The sequence below is a fragment of the Trachemys scripta genome, chromosome 7 (genome assembly GCF_013100865.1).
Source record: "Trachemys scripta elegans isolate TJP31775 chromosome 7, CAS_Tse_1.0, whole genome shotgun sequence".
In the NCBI taxonomy this organism is placed as follows: domain Eukaryota; kingdom Metazoa; phylum Chordata; order Testudines; family Emydidae; genus Trachemys; species Trachemys scripta.
Genome location: NC_048304.1, coordinates 18,570,550 through 18,589,707, shown reverse-complemented (window position 1 = coordinate 18,589,707; position 19,158 = coordinate 18,570,550). Strand labels below are relative to the sequence as shown.

The following is a 19,158-nucleotide window of genomic DNA, read 5'->3' as shown; positions in this document are numbered from 1 at the left end:
CAGTACAGTACAACACAGGGCAAAAAAACCCCAAAACCAAAATCAGATCATTGCAGTGACACCAGCTTCCATTCAATATTTAGTTTAAAATTAATTAATTGTTTCTAATTACTCCTGATTTATTTGCAGAAAATGTGCCAGCTAAATGAACAATACAACTGCTAGTGAAAATATCTTACAGTGTATCTGTGAATAGAGTGATAGACGTGATAAAGTTCTGCCAAGTGCTGGAAGTGGTGAAACTTCTGTAACATTTCAGTCTTCTGCTGTTCGTTCTCTGTGGGAGGGAAAGTCATTACACCTCTGGTCATTCTATACTAAAACATAAGAGTATTACTCAGCTAGAAAGATCACAATACAACATGGTTGCAGCGTTACCACTTCCAACAGATTAATATACCTGACCAAGTGTGCTACAAAATATGGGTTATGTAATTTTGCCATTTTATGTGCAATTTTCTGCTTTAACATAAAGCATATTAAATGCAGGATGGTATGGCAAGTGGTTTTAACACAGCCAGAGGTTAATGGCTTAGCTAGAGGTGGAACATATTAGCCTTCCACCACTAGAAACCTGATCCACATCTTTTGAGGTTAAAGTAAAATGAGTCTAATGTCATTCCTTTTATCCACATTAACACATTACTAAACAATCGAACCATTTGCAGTGTTTGTACAGTGTATGAAGGGCTATAGATCAGCACTATCATGCATTAGCAAAACTGAAGTGATGCTTACACAGTGCAAGGCAATAGACCATCAATCTCTTTTTTCCATTATCACTCATCTACATCTCATCTCCACTGGCTCCACCTCTCCTCCAGTGCAACTGATTTAGAAGCAGAGAACTAATGAACACTAACTTTCTTCTTTGTCTGGCTAAAATAATTCATGAAGTGTCTCCCCAGTTAATCTCATCCACATTTAAATATTAGGAGTAGACTACACTATAAGATCATGTTTTATTATTATTTAGCCCTCCAGTCATCACTTTATCCAAGGTGTGAGGCGCAGGAAAGGGGCTAAGGGATATATGGTGGAATTAGGAGATATGGTTGTGACTCCATTTTAATTTAAAAATGAGACTTATGTAGGTTTTTTATAAGCACACAAAGACTAGAGAGATAGAATTACAGTACAATACAATATTGGATTACAATACAGTGCAGTATATAAGTATTAGTATATCAGATTAGTATATAGCACAATTAATGAGCGAGCAAGAGGTTTTAATTAAGCCATCATGGTTCAATGTTTATCTGCATGCATGAGCAGGTAACAAATTTGAACTTGCTTGTGTTTACTTACCTTGGGCTATATCTAAACACTGCATGGAGAGCATCCAGTAATAATACGCTGCATCATTAAATCGGCTTTCTACCACAGCATTGTGAGTTAGCTGTTCCAGCACTTTTACGGCCTCACTCTGTCTGCCAGCCTTGTGGAATGCTGCAAAGGAGACCAAAACAAAGAAGATTTTACAGTGTGATTATATCAATTAACTGAATTTTTTTTAAATTAATAACAGGATATTCATCAAAGCTGGAACAGGATGAAAAGGACTACACTTGTATTTTTCTACTTTTGAAAGTGGTGACACTAATGGAAAACAGAAGTATCTGCAGGTACTTTGTGGCTTTTGTATTGTGTCAGGACACAATGTAGGAAATACAACTACCATGTACATAAGTAGCGCGAGGCTAGTTACTTTTTTAAAAAAATTTGGACAGAGGAAAATCATCATCCTGATGACATTTGTGAACAGGGGAAACTACTGAACACTGTGGAATCAAGTCAAAATTCAAATCTCCTAAGGCCTGGTCTACACCTAAAAATTAGATCGACCTAGCTGTTCAGGCTGTAAAAAATTTTACACCCTCTGTGATGTAGTTAGGTCAACCTAACCCCCCACTTTGGTTGAAGAATTCTTCCATCAAACTAGCTACCACCTTTCGGAGAGGTGGATTAACTACACTGATAGAAAAACCTCTTCTGTAGATGTAGAAAGTGTGCTGCTGTAGCCACTAAAGTACAGACATAACCTAAGGTAATATTTCAAGGCAGCACTCTTACAATGCTCAACACTGTAATATCAAAGAATCTTGAGAGGCAGAAAAACCACAGTATATATTATTTATTAACAGGGTTTCTTTACATTGGCTCCTGTGCAGAAACTGAAGTTCAGCCCTGAATTCCCACTTGGTAAATGTATATTTTACAAATACTACATGCAGATAATATTTTATGATAGAAATCCATAAGAAGCAAGGAATTTCATAAGCAAGGCTGATGCTCCATCTTGTATGAACTACATACTGCCTAAATATAAGGGCCAGGCTCACCCCTTCTTTTGGTATTTGTTCAGTGTCCAGTACATTTTGGATGACACTTTAAAGGAAAACATTGATAATAATACAGGGTATATAGTGTATCAGATCACTTTTCAAAACACTTGCTATACTCAAGCACAGAGTGGGAAAGAAAATCCAGAATTATAGCCTTTTTTATAGATGCTATTGCTTTTGTTAAGTTTGTTATATTTCCTTACCAAATAAATAAGACCTCTCTGATAACCAGAATATAACCTCCTGTGATCAGCAAGAACACATGTATTCTCCAGTTATCTCACCCTTTAAATGGTTTGTGTTCTACAGATTGACAGTTCTCCAGGGCAAAGATCGCATCTTCCGCATTTGGAAAATGCTTAGCACATTTTTGCATGCTACCAGCATATAAGTCATGTACAGTCCTACCTTTTTGGGCCTCTTCAAATCTATCATTCTCTGCCAGCCACTGAGCATAAGGGACATAGACATCATCTTTAAATTCAGGATGCTTTTCACTCAAAGAAAAGGCCTAAGATACAGAATGAATTCATTAATAAAATATTGAATGGTTTAAGGTAGATCAGAACACTGCATGAGATAAATCCTTTAGTTAAAATAAAATTTACAATACAAATATCATTTATACAGAAGTATGAAAATTCCAACCAGTGTTTTCTCCAGGAAACTCAAAACTAATGATTGCCTTTCTTTTAAAATACAACATCTGTGAAGAAGCAGCTATACTTAGGCCTGGTCTACACTAGGCGTTTATGTTGAAGTTAGCGCCGTTACATCGAATTAACCCTGCACCCGTCCACACCGCGAAGGTATTTAGTTCGACATAGAGGTCTCTTTAATTCGACTTCTGTACTCCTCCCCGACGAGGGGAGTAGCGCTAAATTCGACATGGCCATGTCGAATTAGGCTAGGTGTGGATGGAAATCGACGCTAATAGCTCCAGGAGCTATCCCACAGTGCACCACTCTGTTGACGCTCTGGACAGCAGTAAGAGCTCGGATGTTCTGAACTGCCACACAGGAAAAGCCCCGGGAAAATTTGAATTTGAATTCCTTTTCCTGTCTGGCCAGTTTGAATCTCATTTCCTGTCTGGACATCGTGGCGAGCTCAGCAGCACTGGCAACGATGCAGAGCTCTCCAGCACTGATGGCAGTGCAATCTCAGAATAGAAAGAGGGCCCCAGCATGGACTGATCGGGAAGTCTTGGATCTCATCGCTGTGTGGGGCGATGAGTCCGTGCTTTCCGAGCTGCGATCCAAAAGACGGAATGCAAAGATCTATGAGAAGATCTCTAAAGACATGGCAGAGAGAGGATACAGCCGGGATGTAACGCAGTGCCGCGTGAAAATCAAGGAGCTGAGGCAAGGCTACCAGAAGACCAAAGAGGCAAACGGACGCTCCGGATCCCATCCCCAGACATCCCGTTTCTACGAGGCACTGCATTCCATCCTCGGTGCGGCCGCCACCACTACCCCACCACTGACTGTGGACTCTGAGGATGGGATAGTGTCCACGGCCGGATCCTCACACATGTTACCGGACGGGGAAGACGAGGAAGGAGATGAGGAGGACGAGGCAGTCGACAGCGCTCACAACGCTGATTTCCCCGACAGCCAGGATCTCTTCATCACCCTTACAGAGATCCCCTACCAACCCTCCCCAGCCGTTACCCCGGACACAGAATCTGGTGAAGGATCATCCAGTAAGTGTTGTAAACATCTAAACATTTATTTGTAACAGAACATGATTATTAACAATTTAAAAAATGGGTTTCTCATGATTACTTTGATTAACTTAACGGTTCAGTCATGGGCAGTGCAACTATTTGAAAAAAATCTAGCAATGTCCGGTTTGGCATGATTGTCCTGCCCAAGCGCTCTACTGTTTAGTCCCTGCTACTGCAGCTACAGTAAGATGCGGTATATATGTCCGGGGATGGAGTAGAAATCCTCCTGGGACATCTCAAGGAAGCTCTCCTGCAGGTAATTTGAAATCCGCTGCATTAGGTTCTTGGGGAGAGCGGCCTTACTGGGTCCTCCGTAGTAGGACACGTTGCCACGCCACGAGACTAGCAAGTACTCCGGAATCATTGCTTGGCACAGCATGGCGGCATACGGCCCTGGTCTTTGAAGGCTTTCCCGGAGCATTCTCTGTCTGTCGCTCTCAGAGATCCTCATGAGGGTGATGTCGCTCATGATGACCTGCTTTGAATGAGGTAGGGGAATGTTAGTGTTGGGACTGCTTTACCGTTCCTTTACAGAACTGTAACCGCTGGTTTGCAGCCACGCGGTGGAGGCGGGAGAGGGTCAGCCGAAAGGGATCGTTCCCGGGGACAGCCGCGAGGGTGTGGGACAGGAGCAGACTTCCTGCTTGCCGGATTGCTGGCAGCAGGGACCGACATTGATTTCAATGTGAAATGAGGCCATTGCTAATATTAAAGTTTTAAGCTGCCACGAATCTACGGCTTACCATGTCTGCGTGCAAGAGCAATTCCGTTGTCCTGACAGGGTTCTCAAAAGTGCTCTGCAAAACCCCAGACACTGAATGCGAAGGCCGAGAATTCGACCTTGTGCTGAGTGCGCATGTGATAGGTGCTGTGCATGGTCCTGTTCACAGAGAAAGACTATGTTCTTTGTTCACAAGTACATTTATCTTTCTGAGGAATTCACTCCCTTTTTCCCATTCCCACAGCCCCATCTGCGACTGTCTCACAACCTAGCCTGTCATCACACTCCCAGAGGCTAGGGAGGATTAGGCATAAGAAGAAGAGGACACGGGAGGACATGTTCTCAGAGCTTATAGCCTGCTCCCGAGCCCAGGCAGCACAGCAGACCCAGTGGCGGGAGAACTTGTCCCAAATGCACCAAGCCAACATGGATCGGGAGGAGAGGTGGCGTCAGGAAGACCAGCAGGCGACTCAAACCCTGCTTGGACTACTGAGGGAGCAAACGGACACGCTCCGGCGCCTTGTGGATGTTCTGCAGGAACGGAGGCAGGAGGACAGAGCCCCGCTGCAGTCCATCTCTAACCGCCCTCCCCCGCCACCAAGTCCCATACTCCCTTCACCCAAAGTGCACACAAGGAGAGGCGGCAGAGTCCCTGCTAACTCTCACTCCACCCCTGCAGAGAGCTCGAGCAGCAGAAGGCTCTCAGTCCCCAAAGTTTGACAAGTTCTTTCCTTCCCGCCTGACACAAGCCCCCGTCCAAGTTTCACTTCCCAGTCCCCTGTGTAGTTGTTAATAAAAAATATGTTTCTGTTAACTACTGTTTCCATCATGTTCTTTTGGAGGAGGGGGGGAAAGGGGGTTGGTAATTGGACAGGACAGTCACCTTTGGCAGGGTACATAGGCGGGGGCAGGCACAGCAGCAGGGCACATACATAGTGCAGTGATGCAGTGACTACTTACCCTGGTTAGTCTGGGAGGTTCTTTTCATGTTATGTGGTGGGGGGTGGGTTGCTCTGTGACTTTGTGGCAGGGGAGGGCAGTTAGAGATCTTAAGCGGCGGTCCTTAGGCAGGATCACAGAGCCACACAGCAGGGGATCTGTAACCGTCCCCCCCCTGCCACAAAGTCACATAGCCCCCCCCATACACACAGTCCCTATCAGGAGGGGTGACAGGCTCCGTTGAAAGAACCATCCCACCGCAGCGGAGCCTGTCAGTCCTTGAGTTTAGAAGCTGCATTCGCGCGACTACACTACACCCGCTCCGCACCACACTCTGCGTCCCAGTTTTTAAAAATTCCCGCGAAAACAGTATTAAAGAAAACGGTGTGCTTTATCAAAGTAGAACTATTTTTATTTTGAAACGTGTGTTGGAAGTGGGGTGAAGGCTTCTCTGTACACAAAATTAGAAAGTCACAGGTTACCCTGCTCACTGTGGAACTTTGCTTTCAAAGCCTCCCGGATGCACAGCGCTTCCCGCTGGTCTCTTCTAATCGCCCGGCTGTCTGGCTGTGAGTAATCAGCAGCCAGGCTAATTTCCTCAACCTCCCACCCCGCCATAAAGGTCTCCCCCTTGCTCTCACAGAGATTGTGGAGCACACAGCAAGCTGATATAACAATGGGGATATTGGTTTCGCTGAGATCACAGCGAGTCAGCAAGCTTCTCCATCTCCCCTTGAGACGGCCAAAAGCACACTCCACCACCATTCTGCACTTGCTCAGCCGGTAGTTGAAGAGTTCTTTTTCAGTGTCCAGGGCACCTGTATAGGGCTTCATGAGCCAGGGCATTAGCGGGTAGGCTGGGTCCCCGAGGATGACTATAGGCATCTCCACATCCCCAACAGTTATTTTGTGGTCCGGGAAGTAAATACCTTGCTGCAGCCGTCTAAACAGACCAGAGTTCCTGAAAACACGAGCGTCATGAACCTTGCCCGGCCATCCCACGTAGATGTTGGTAAAACGTCCCCTGTGGTCCACCAGTGCTTGCAGCACCATGGAAAAGTAGCCCTTTCTGTTAATGTACTGGCTGGCCTGGTGGTCCGGTGCCAGGATAGGGATGTGAGTTCCATCTATGGCCCCACCGCAGTTTGGGAATCCCATCGCTGCGAAGCCATCTATGATCGCCTCCAAGTTTCCCAGGGTCACTACCTTTGGCAGCAGTACATCAACGATTGCCTTGGCTACTTGCATCACAACAACCCCCACGGTAGATTTGCCCACCCCAAACTGGCTCGCGACTGACCGGTAGCAGTCAGGCGTTGCAAGCTTCCAGAGGGCTATGGCCACTCGCTTCTGGACAGTCAGGGCTGGTCGCATCCGGGTGTCATTGCGCTTCAGGGCAGGGGACAGCAACTCACAAAGTTCAAGGAAAGTTCCCTTCCGCATGCGGAAGTTTCGCAGCCACTGTGATTCATCCCAGACCTGCAGCACTATGCGGTCCCACCACTCAGTGCTTGTTTCCCGTGCCCAGAATCGCCGTTCCACGGCATCAACATGACCCATTGCCACCGTGATGTCCTCGGCGCTGGGTCCCCTGCTTTCTGAGAGGTCTGTGCTACTCTCAGACTTCAGCCCATCACCGCGTTGACGTAGCCTCCTCGCCTGACTTTTCTGCATCTGCCTCAGGGCAACCTGTATGATAAGCTGCGAGGCGTTGAGAGCGGCCACAACTGCAGCGATGGTTGCAGCGGGCTCCATGCTCACAGTGCTGTGGCGTCCGCGCTGTCAATGACTTGAAAAGTGCGCAAAATGATTTCCCGCCGGCGCTTTCAGGGAGGGAGGGAGGGAGGGCGGGAGTGATGGACGGATGACGACAGTTACCCAAAAGCACCCTGGCCCCTTTTTTTTTTACCCAGAAGGCATTTGCGTCTCCACCCAGAATTCCAATGGGCGGCGGGGACTCCGGGAACTGTGGGATAGCTGCCCTCAGTGCACCGCTTCCAATGTCGACGCTTTCCCCGTTAGTGTGGACTCACAAAGTCGAATTACTGTGCTTAGTGTGGACACACACGTTCGACTTTGCAATATCGATTCAAAATATTCGATTTAAGTAAAATCGAACTACTCTCGTAGTGTAGACAAGGCCTAAGCATAAAATTTTCAAAAGCACCTATGTGACTTAAGCGTCTAAGTCCCACTGAGTGTTTCAATGGGATTTAAGTGCCTACATTTCTTAGGGTAAAATTTTCAAAAGCACCTAACAACCTAAATCCAGCATAAACTTCATGTTAAAAATAAACAAACTCACAACCAAAACCAAGACTGCCAGTACAAACCACAGCCCCCAATCCTGCAATGCTTATGTGTAGGCAGACCCCTGTAACCAAGTGTTGTCCTAATGAAGTCAGCTGGGCTTTGCCAAAATATAAATCTGATTATAGGATCAAAAGTCCCCATCAGGAAAGTCTGAATTCACCAGATCCAGAGTATACACAGGAAATTTCACTGAAATGGCACTTTCAATTTACTAAAACAACATAGCCCAAAATAAAAATCCACATTGTGAAAGTTAAAAAGGACATCCTTTAAAAATTGGAAGTCAAATCATACTGAGGAAAATAGACAAGAGCGTACACTCTGCCAAGTCAAGTGTGAAAGTTTAATTAGGCAGACCAAAAAAGAATCAGAAGAGCAACTAGCAAAAGACACAAAACTAACTGCAAAATTTTTTTTGTAAGTATGTCAGAACCAGGAACTCTGCCAAACAATCAGTGGGGCCAAATTTAAGTGTTAAAGGAGCACTCAAAGAAGGCAAGGCCATTTTGGAGAAGCTAAATGAATTCTTTGCATCGGTCTTCACCGCAGAGGATGAGAGATTCCCGTACCTGAGCCACTCCTCTTAGTTGACAAATCTGAGGAAATGGCCCAGATTGAGGTGTCAATAAAGATGGTTTTGAAACAACTGATAAAGTAAACAGTAATAAGTCATCAGGACAAAATGGTATTCACCCAAGTTTTCTGAAGGAACTCAAATATGAAATTGCAGAAAGTAGCACCTCAGGGCAGCGAGGCAGCTTCCTTCCCTGGCCTGGGCAAGTTTGTGTCCCCCTCCTGGCAAGGGTAGAGGGGATGGGGTGAAAATAGCAGGTCCCCCTCCCAGCAGGGGTGTGTGTGTGTGTTGAAAATAGCGCCCCTCTCCCCCCAGCACCTCGGCTTACAGGAAAGCAGCACAGACCCCAGTGCTGCTCCTGCTCAGGTTGCCTTGGGCTGACAGTGGGGGCTGACAGCTTTGCCGACTAATCTCAGCATCTTCACTTCCTCGGTGTATGTGTGTCCCTCACATGTGGTGGAGTAGGGGTGGGGACAGGCAGCCCAGATGTGCCTACCTTTAAGATGCAATACAGGCACAGTACTTTTTTTTTTTTTTTTGGGTCTCGGCTGCTGCCTGATTCGTTACTTCCAGTTTCACATGGTGTCTGGTTGACCCCTCAGTCCATAACTCTAGTGTTTGTATCTTTGAAGTTCTACTGTAACTGTGGTAGATAACCTATTGCTTAAAACAGCCTCTGTACCAAATGACTGGAGGATAGCTAACGTAACGTTGATTTTTAAAAAACATGCCAGAGGCAAACCAGGCAATTACTGGCCAGTAAGCCTAACTTCAGTACCAGGCAAATTGGTTGAAACTACAGTAAAGAACAGAATTATCAGACACACTGATGAACACAATATGTTGGGGAAGAGTCAACACAGCTTTTGTAAAAGGAAATCATACCTCACCAATCTTTTAGAATTCTTTGAGGGGCTCAACAAACATGTGGACAAGGGTAATCCAGTGAATATAGTTTACTTGAACTTTCTGAAAGCTTTTGACAATGTCCTTCGCCAAAGGCTCTCAAGCAAAGTAAGCAGTCATGAGATAAAAGGGAAGGTCTTTTAGTAACTGGTCAAAAGATAGGAAACAAAGGGTGGGACTAAATGGTCAGTTTTCACAATGAAGAGAGGTAAATGGCAGGGTCACCTAGGGATCTGTACTGGGACCAGTGCTGTTCAACATACTCAAATGATCTGGAAAAAGGGGGTAAATAGTGAGCTGGTAAAGCTTGCAGATTATACAAAATTACTCAAGATAGTTAAATCCAAAGCTGACTGAGAAGAGATTCAAAGGGATCTCACAAAACTGCATAATTGGGCACCAAAATGGCAGATGAAATTCAATGTTGGTAAGTGCAAAGAAATGCACACTGGAAAACATAATCCCAACTATACATACAAAATTATAGGGTCTGAATTAGCTGTTACCACTCAAGAAAGAGATCTTGGAGTCATTGTGGATGGTTCTCTGAAAACATCTGCTCAATGTGCAGCAGCAGTCAAAAAAAGCTAACAATGTGAGGAACCAATAGGAAAGGAATAGATAATAAGACAGAAAATATCATAATGCCGTTATATAAATCCAGGGCATGCCAAACCTTGAATACTTTATGCAGGATGGGTCACCCCATCTCATAAAAGATATTAGAATTGGAAAAAGGACAGATAAGGGCAACAAAAACGAGTAAGGATATGGAACAGCTTCCACATGCGGAGAGCTTAAACAGACTGGGACTGTTCATCTTAGAAAAGAGATGACTAAGGGGGGATATGACAGAGGTCTACACAATCATGAATGGTGTGGAAAAAGTGAATAATAGGCAAAGAAATTAATAGGCAAGTTAAAAAACAAAACACAAGGAAGTGTCAACGCACAGTCAACCTGTGGAACTCATTGCCAGGGGATGTTGGAAGGTCAAAAATATAACTGGGTTCAAAAAAGAATTAGATACATTCATGGAAGATAGATCCATCAATGGCTAGTAGCCGAGATGGACAGGGATGCAACCCCATGCCCTGGGTGCCCCTAAGCTTCTGACTGCCAGAAGCATGCACTGGATGACAGAGGTGGATAACTCGATAATTGCCCTGTTCTGTTCATTCCCTCTGAAGCACCTGGCACTGGCCACTGTCAGAATACAGGATACTGGGCTAGCTGGACCACTGGTATGTCCCAGTATGGCCATTCTGATGTTCTCATGTTAAAGATTTCATTATTCTCCTTGACCTGCCATGCATTTGTCTCACAGTTTTGTGTCATGTAGAGCGTATCACATTTACAAAACAGACATTTATGCTTAAATATTAGTCAAATACCCACAGAGACCCTTATCAGTAGTGAAGTATTAGTCTCATCCTGATTTTACAGACAAAAAAAAAGAGTGAAGCACAAAGGATTTAAGCCCTACATTTTCAAGATTGGTGAATAATTTTTGGTGCCCATCTTGATACTTATAGCCTGATTTTCAAAGGCACTGAGCCCCCACAACTCCAGCTGAAGCCAAAGGTAGCAGTGGGTACTCAACAGCTCTGAAAATCAGGCCAAAAGAATCTCAACCAGGACACCCAGAAATAGGGACCACGTCTGATAAGCTAGGTCCAAGTGATTTGCTCAAGATCAGGTAGAAAGTCTGTGGAAGAGCATGGAAAAGAACCCAGTGTCCCAACTCCTTGTCCAGTGTCCCAATTCCTTCTCCTGTGCTCTAACCACCACACAATTTTCATTACTGAAACACTAGTGAAGAATTATTTTAAAGTGAGATTTTTTTAACTGTGCTTATTTAGATTATGAAAGACTTAAAAAAGAGTGGAAGGAAACCCTGTAGCTGATGATGTATGAAACTGTAATGTTTTCATAGCTCACTCTCTTAAAAATACCACATTAGCGTATTTTACAATGTAGCTTACCAAAATACTGAGTAAGCTGTATATAAACCTTTAAGACCAGATGCATTCAGAGGCAATACGAAATAGGAATTCTAAACATCTAAGTTTGGATATCAGGGTATTCTTACTTCTTCCCAACGCTGAGTTTCCACATGGAGATGTACCAGGGCCTTTAGGTCACCTATCTTCATGTAGGTTTCTGCTGCATAACCATGGTTGTCAAGTCTTTTAAAATAGTAGGCACATTTTGACAAAGGTTCACGCTCAGCTTTATCAAGCTTCCGAGCTATATCAATTAACCTAGAGACAGCAAAAGAAATGCAGTTACTTTAGTAGCAGCATTTTTCTCTCTTCATACTTATTACATTGAAAAAATGGAAATATTAATAGGTTATCATTTAAAAGTTACTATATTGATGACATTATACTATGAACTTATTGGGAAACATTCAATGGGTGTTCAAAAGGCTTTGCGAACACAAGACCAGTTCCTGAAACAGTGTGTAATTCCTTACTCCTGTGAGTAGTGACTTCAATTGGACTAGACTACTCCATCACAGAGTCATGAATAGGGGTGGTAGAACCAGGTCCTATACAAACCTCACCCAACATCCAAAGCAGTATCCAATCAATATTACCCCCATTTTACAGATGGATAAGCAGAGAAACAGGAAGGTTAAGTGACTTGTACAAGATCACAAAGCAAGTCAGCAGCAGAGCTAGGACTAGAACCCAGGGGTGAAATCCTGGCCCCACTGAAGTCAATGGGATTTTTGCCACTGACTTCGAAAGGAGACAGGATTTTGCCCCAGGAGTTCTGAGTCCTAGATTATTATCCCTTCATAGTTTAAAATAAAAGAAAGAGGCAAGTTCACATGAGTAGTTGTGTGCTACTGTGAAGGTTATTCTGAAGAGACCCAGGATGTGCACATTTTGGGAACATTCTCATCTCACAGATAAACCCTTGCATATCCCTGCACTGTTTTATCCACTCATTTTGTAATGTATCCATGTACTTGCCCTCTAAACCCAAATAACTTTTCTAACATAATGAAAGTTCATCTACTGTAACTATAGGATAGGTGATGCTATACTGCAGTCAACATATGTAAGCCAAAAAGGGAGCAAAGCTAGTAAGATTTCTTTTTCTTTAAGGTTCTGCAGAATGCATTAAACTTCACATTAGACACTGTGATCTGTATCTCTGAGACAGAGCTAAAACATACATATCAACCCAGCCATGGTCTCCACTGATTTCTATGGCCTTCATGTGCTCGCCTGCAGAAATGTACATCTCCACTGCTGCTTTTGGTTCATTGATATTCTTGGCCCAGTCTGCTTGTTTTGTGATGAGCATCTTAGTGTCTTTGGGATCTCCAGACCCAAGGAAATCCTAAGGAAGTGCAACAGATAACATTCTGGATTAAGCTTTCTGTAGCAAACATTGTGTCATGGTCCTAATTTTAAAGCATGTTAAGCAAAAATAACTTGGTATGGAAAAACAAAATTTAACACAACTTTGCCTCCTCAGCTAAAAATCACAGTACACAGAGCACCAAGCACATATCTGAAGGCAGGAATGATTAGTCATTAACTAATGCACTTGAGATTGTATAAAACAAGTGAAGATACATCTCTAGTCCCAATCAGATTCAAATCAGAGAAGATGGGACACCCTGGGAAGATCAAAGGAAGGATTATATAGAACTGTGCCTCTGTTCAGAGGTAATGTATATACATCCATTTGCTTTCATGGAAAGTTCTCTCACTCTGCTGACTGACCTTTCCCCACTGAAGGGGACGTAAAATTTGATTTTTGCCTGTTCTCCAGGAACCTGCAGGAGAGACTCAAATAGTAGTAGTATTGCTCTCAAAACAGTTCAGTCAGGTCAAATCCAAAGTCTCCTTTGCCGGCCATGAAGGCATACTTTAATTCTGAAAATAAATCCAGTTCCTTGTTGGATTAGTAATGGCACATCATCTTAATCACAGGTGCTTAGCCTCGGGATGACTAGTCACAAGACCATCAGAGGTTGGAATCTTCTCTTCAACAAAGATAATTGATAATCTTGCAATGACATATGATGATATGATATTTTAATGATGACCTTTTACAAGGACAGCATTTCAACTGCTCATAAATTAGTTGGGACTCTGAAATACTGGTCTAGTTGAATCTCTTACATAATAATGCAAATGCCATCTCTAGATACTACACATAGATACTACGATGATGACCACTCTAGAAATACTTATGATTGATTGATGAATCTCCTCTGCTGGGAATAAAGCCCAGGCACCAGGACCCTTTACAACAACATTCGTTGAAATTAATGTGCCAGATAAAGCATACCTGAACATTGCAAGACAGATCAAGGCAACTTCTGGCTGTTAACAAAATAGGCTACTGTATATTACAACAGCCCTCTAGTAATCATGAATATCACTTGAGATGTAAAAAAATTAGGAGCATGTAGGTGGGCAAGGAAGGGGGAGAAAAGAAAAAACAATCCTCTGGCAGATCCTGAGGTAATGGAAAATCTGAACCACCAAAGGAGAACTTTGCCAGAGTCAGAAGACCAACCGAGTATCTTTCCTGAGCAAGCCACCCAAAAGGGGCAGAATTATGATTTTTATATATCATCTTTGCATGTGGAACATAGGCTAGTAAGATTTTGCACAAATTGATTCTGCTTAAGATGCACCCACAATTCTGCTGAAGATAAGAGCTACAAAGATCACTTGATCTTGTTTGAACATTAAAAAGCCAAAGCACAGAAATGAGTGAAACAATATTTTGTCTGGTGTAATTTGAGTTCTAGCTCAGATCACTGAAATATATTAGAAACATAAAGTTCAGTTTCCTGAGCTGCAGTTAATTATTTGTGAATTTTCAGTAATTTGTGATCTGACATTCTGATGAAATGCCCACAGCCACATTTTCAAAAGAACTCCGCCCATAGTACTGGTTTTCTAGCTGTAGCCAATCAGTGATCATTTTCAGTCATAAGGAGCCAGACCCTACAAATGCTTAATGATGGTAGGCATACAAATCACATTTCCATGGATGGATAACTGGCAAGCAAGGAAGTTCTCCATTCAGAGCCCTCGTCTTTGTACCATCAACTATGGGCTTTCTTCATATGCTGTTAAGTACATTTATTTTCCTCTACGTGGAATTACTCTTGATAGGAGAGACAAGACTTTTTACTCTATACTAGTTAAGTGGCCATGATTATTGCCAAGAATCAAAAAGATTCATAGGAGCAGTGATGGGAAATTAGATGTATGTTTCTGAAGAGCCAAAACTCTGCAGCCGAAAACAGTGAGTCAGACTTTCATGAGCAAAGCCCTACACAGTTTTTAGTGCATACTCCACAACCTGTTACAGAGACATTTTTTTTCCATGAGCTTCATATAGTTTGTGTGTATGTCATAGTAAAGTCTTTGTCCTGTGGTGTATAGAATGAGGCTGTGATGAGTGACGCATGAGACTAAACAGTGTACTCATTCTCAGGGATTTGATAAGAAAATACTATATAAAACATGAAAGCCTAATAGTGCTTTCTTATCACCACATAAAAATGCCACTTCTTTCAAACTGCACAATTTATTTCTGTATGGGAATGCAATTAAAAAAAAATGCAAAAAACAGATTTAATCTTGGAAAGCAAATTTTTGGGTAAACAAAGATGAACTAGATTAGTACACTGTGCCCTTTGCAAAACATGTTAGAGAAAAACAACCATAAGAGCTACACTTTAACTCAAGATCAAACTGAAAGGAAAAAAAAGATTTAAAAGAATTTCTTAAAGTAAAGTACAAAGGTGGATTTGTGACATGTAGATTCATTAATTTCTCCATGTAACAATCGATTACTCTTAAAAGAAGAAAACTAAGGATAAAGGGCTCTTTCCAGTAAAGTAACATGAATGAAGGCAAGAGATATAAAAATTAACTCTAGGCCTTAACTACATAATTTTCTATTTATCATTCCATCCAATCAAATGGGGAAAAAACCCACCCATGGTAACATCCAGGGGATGTGACAAATCACCCACTGAAAAAGCTAAAACAGCTTCATGGCAGCATATTGGAGAAAATACAGAACACAGCACTGCTGCATCTGCAGATTCCATTTTAGAAAGGGGTCATGATGTACAGAGTTTTTATAAAGGAGAGGCCCATCTTTTTCACTTGTAAACCAAACAAATTTGATCTGTGGCAATAAACATGGACCCCCACACTTAAGTTTTTACACAATGCTTTTCAGAGTAGAACCATACTTTGTAAACATTTATAGCTGCATTAGCATTACGTTAATATTTCTGTATTTAAATACTCAGTTGAAAACATTAATTACCTTTGCATAATCAAACATGCGTAAATCAGTGTACATATCAAGAGCGAGGCTCTCATGTCCACTCCTTCTGTACAGTTTAGCTGCCTCATGGAATTTTCCCTGGTAGGCATAAACATCTGCTAGAAATAGCTCATTGTTACTCTCTCCACGCTTCTTCCTCTCCTGGAAAAAATTAGGACAGGAAATATTCTAGATAGCTACAGGCAGGACACAGGTTGGAAATAGCCACTGAAAAGTTAAAATAGTCAGCCTAATAGTTTAACTATTAATAAGATACAGTAATTGGGTCTCACCTAGATTTCTGGTAGAAATTCTTTACAATTAACAGATTAAATCCCATCATAGTTAAAATTAAGGACAAACAAAATAAAATGGAAGGATAAAACATGATGGAAACTAATTTTTACAGATTTCATATGGAAGTTCAAAATACTGCTATCTTTTTTTTTTTTTAAATGAGTATTTGATAGAATCCGCCATTTTCTCTAGTGGAAATTTACTAAATCAACTCAAAACAAAATCTGGCCAAACTAGCAATATATGCTCAGAAAAGGCACAACAATGAACAAACAATAGTACTGTAGGTCATAAACAGACTCACAAAGTATGACAACCTGCCAGTGCATCAGGAATGCTCAGTAATACAGTGTGCCCATCATGCATAAAAGCCCATTACCAGACACAGATATGTTCAATAACTTTGGAAACAGCTGGATATACTGTCCAGCCAATTAAAATGTCAATTCAGCAAAGCATTTAAGCATATGTTTAAATCCATACAAAACCATGAAGAAATTTCTGGAGGTCAATAACTGTCTGCTTACATTTTAGAATATATTCAATATTTGATCATCAAGTATTACAACTGGAAACACTAAAAAAGTAGTATTTTCTATTCCTTAAAATTAAGGCTCATTTTCTTATTGCTAGTGGATTACCATAGCGAGTACCATAAAAATGACAATCTAAAAAAAAATTAAATACTTCATGCTTTGCATCAGGCCTACCCCAGCACATTTAATTGTTACATGGCATTGAGCATAACATACAAGCTGGTTGAAATCCTATTACCTAAGAGACAAAGAGAAGAAAATTTCAACTAAGAATTTCAAAGTCAACGCACAGTGTAATCTAAAAACAAAAAACAAAAACAAAAAAAACCCTCCAACAGTTTGAACAAATATAAATTTAACCACAAATGTATCCAATGAAACAGATTCAAGCTGAGAGTTGTTATAATTGATTGCCTCCTATCATGAAACATGTGTCCAGCTACCAGACAAAAAAACTGGTTTGTATACTACGGATCATAAGCGTTGGGGGTTAGGTAGTTAGGTGGGTGGGTGAATGGCTGGGTGTACACTACTAGAATACAAATAACATCTACAATTTATGATACCTACTCTAGGTATCTCAACTGCCTTTAAAAACATTGACCATAGCAACATTGCACATAAGTTTCACCATTCAAAAAAGTTATTTTAATTGAGAAGAAAGGTTGGCCAGAACACCTTGGTTATCTTTAACTCTTCAAAGTTTTATTTTAATCTCTCATTTCTGCAGAGACAGACAGGGGGATTTACGTGTATTTAGGTCATTTAAAACAAATGCTCCACTTATAAACCTTTTATCCTTGGCAAATTGCCTCTCCCTATGCTCATGGAGTCACATGTAAGATACACTGCATTTAGTGGGGACAATTTTCAGTGCAGTGCACAAGACTTTATTCACACAATTTCCTTAATGCACACTATATGGATAAATCCCGTTACAGTGATGAAACTGTACCTCAGTACAGTATTTCCAAAAACAGGCTGTATGGATATACTAGATATTGAATCAAATTGTGATCCTTTAATTGGAAGTCATAACATAGTTAATGCAATTCTCTTAAACGGCTTTCAGAATATTTTATGGGTCCAAGAAAAGGTATGTAGTTTTCTATTTTGTCCATTTCTCTTTATCCATTCACCTGGTCTCATTTTTTTTTTTTTAAATCATGCCAATTCAAGTTAAAGCATCCCTACTTTTTACATAAAACAATTAGTTAATACCTATGTCCCCAAATTTTGAACAGAATTAAGCTGCATTCTGTAATATACGTTTCACATAATACAAGTTGTGTGGCAAATTTATACCGCTCTGAAAATTTAGGGTGTGGGCATCTAGATTTATAAAATTATAATCCAGACACTCAGCTGGGGATCTGGCCTCCACTGACTTCAATGGAGCTAAGCCAATTTACTTCTGCTGAGGATTTAGCCCCTGGAAATGTATATTAGTCTGTTTTGTATAACATAAGAACATGACTTCCGTAATAAGCTACATTATAGGGGGCAAAATCCTTCATCCTGTTGTATAAATTCAATCCAGCACTGCCAAAGCAGATACAACCAACATCTTTAAAGATCACAGTTATTAACTGTGCTGATATTTATTTGACTGGTGTTGAAAGTTTCGTTTATACAATTTGGGTTAAAGGAATAATCAATCAAAGGAGTTTTTACACATTAAGTCTTTTGGAATTCAGATCCTTCAGAATCTTCAACGAGCTTGCCAGGTTTAGAGTTTGGCACTTGCATTACCTAATGTCCCCAGTCAGACAGAGGAATGTGTCATTGGTGTGAGGAATGCTTCATATTAATGCAATTAATGCGCTCAGTTACCCCCTTACTAACCTGTAATGGAGTCCCCATAAACTACAAGCAAGAGTAAGCAGTGATGCAGCATACCAGAACTATTTCTATGAAGGAACTATGTCAAGGAGACTAAAAGGTAAGCCTATGTTTCTTTAAAAGGGAGAGATTGCTAATCAAATAAATACAAACTGCAATGCTGCAATACTCTGGATAGGATCAGGAACAGCATCTATAGAAAGGAAAGAGGATGGAGGTGGCCAGAAAGTGTTTCCACTTCTCCCATGGATTCGGAAAAAATTAGGGTTCCGAGTGCAGCACTTCATCCTGTATGCCAATCATGGGGATTGTGATAAACGTTTACCTGGCACTCTGATGGAAAAAGGACAGCTCTGCAATGCTGGAAGAAGGGGATTATATTCTTCTACAAGGGACATGCACCTCAATTAATATTTGCATGAGAAATTCCCTTTATGTCATTTCACTGTAGACCTGTACACTTTGTATCATCATAATATCCAAGAGGAAGGTCAGAATAGTGCAGAGATTCTTTTATGTATGCCTATATACATAGTTATCGTACAACTGAATTCTATCAAGTAGTAGGGGGACAAATATGGCCTAATGGTTGAGCACAGCATGGAAGTCAGGAATCCTAAATTCTATTTCCA

The 19,158-nt window shown here is 41.6% G+C and overlaps 1 protein-coding gene across 1 annotated transcript in view; it reads right to left on the bottom strand.

The window, feature by feature from the left end:
* IFT122 (intraflagellar transport 122) overlaps nt 1–19,158 on the bottom strand; it is a gene marked incomplete in the record, with an annotated part of 54,231 nt that overhangs the window by 9,493 nt on the left and 25,580 nt on the right. The window contains 5 exon segments of the mRNA XM_034775403.1: nt 1,309–1,449; nt 2,754–2,856; nt 11,617–11,788; nt 12,715–12,881; nt 15,852–16,013. Of these exon segments, the coding sequence (XP_034631294.1) occupies nt 1,309–1,449; nt 2,754–2,856; nt 11,617–11,788; nt 12,715–12,881; nt 15,852–16,013 (745 nt within the window).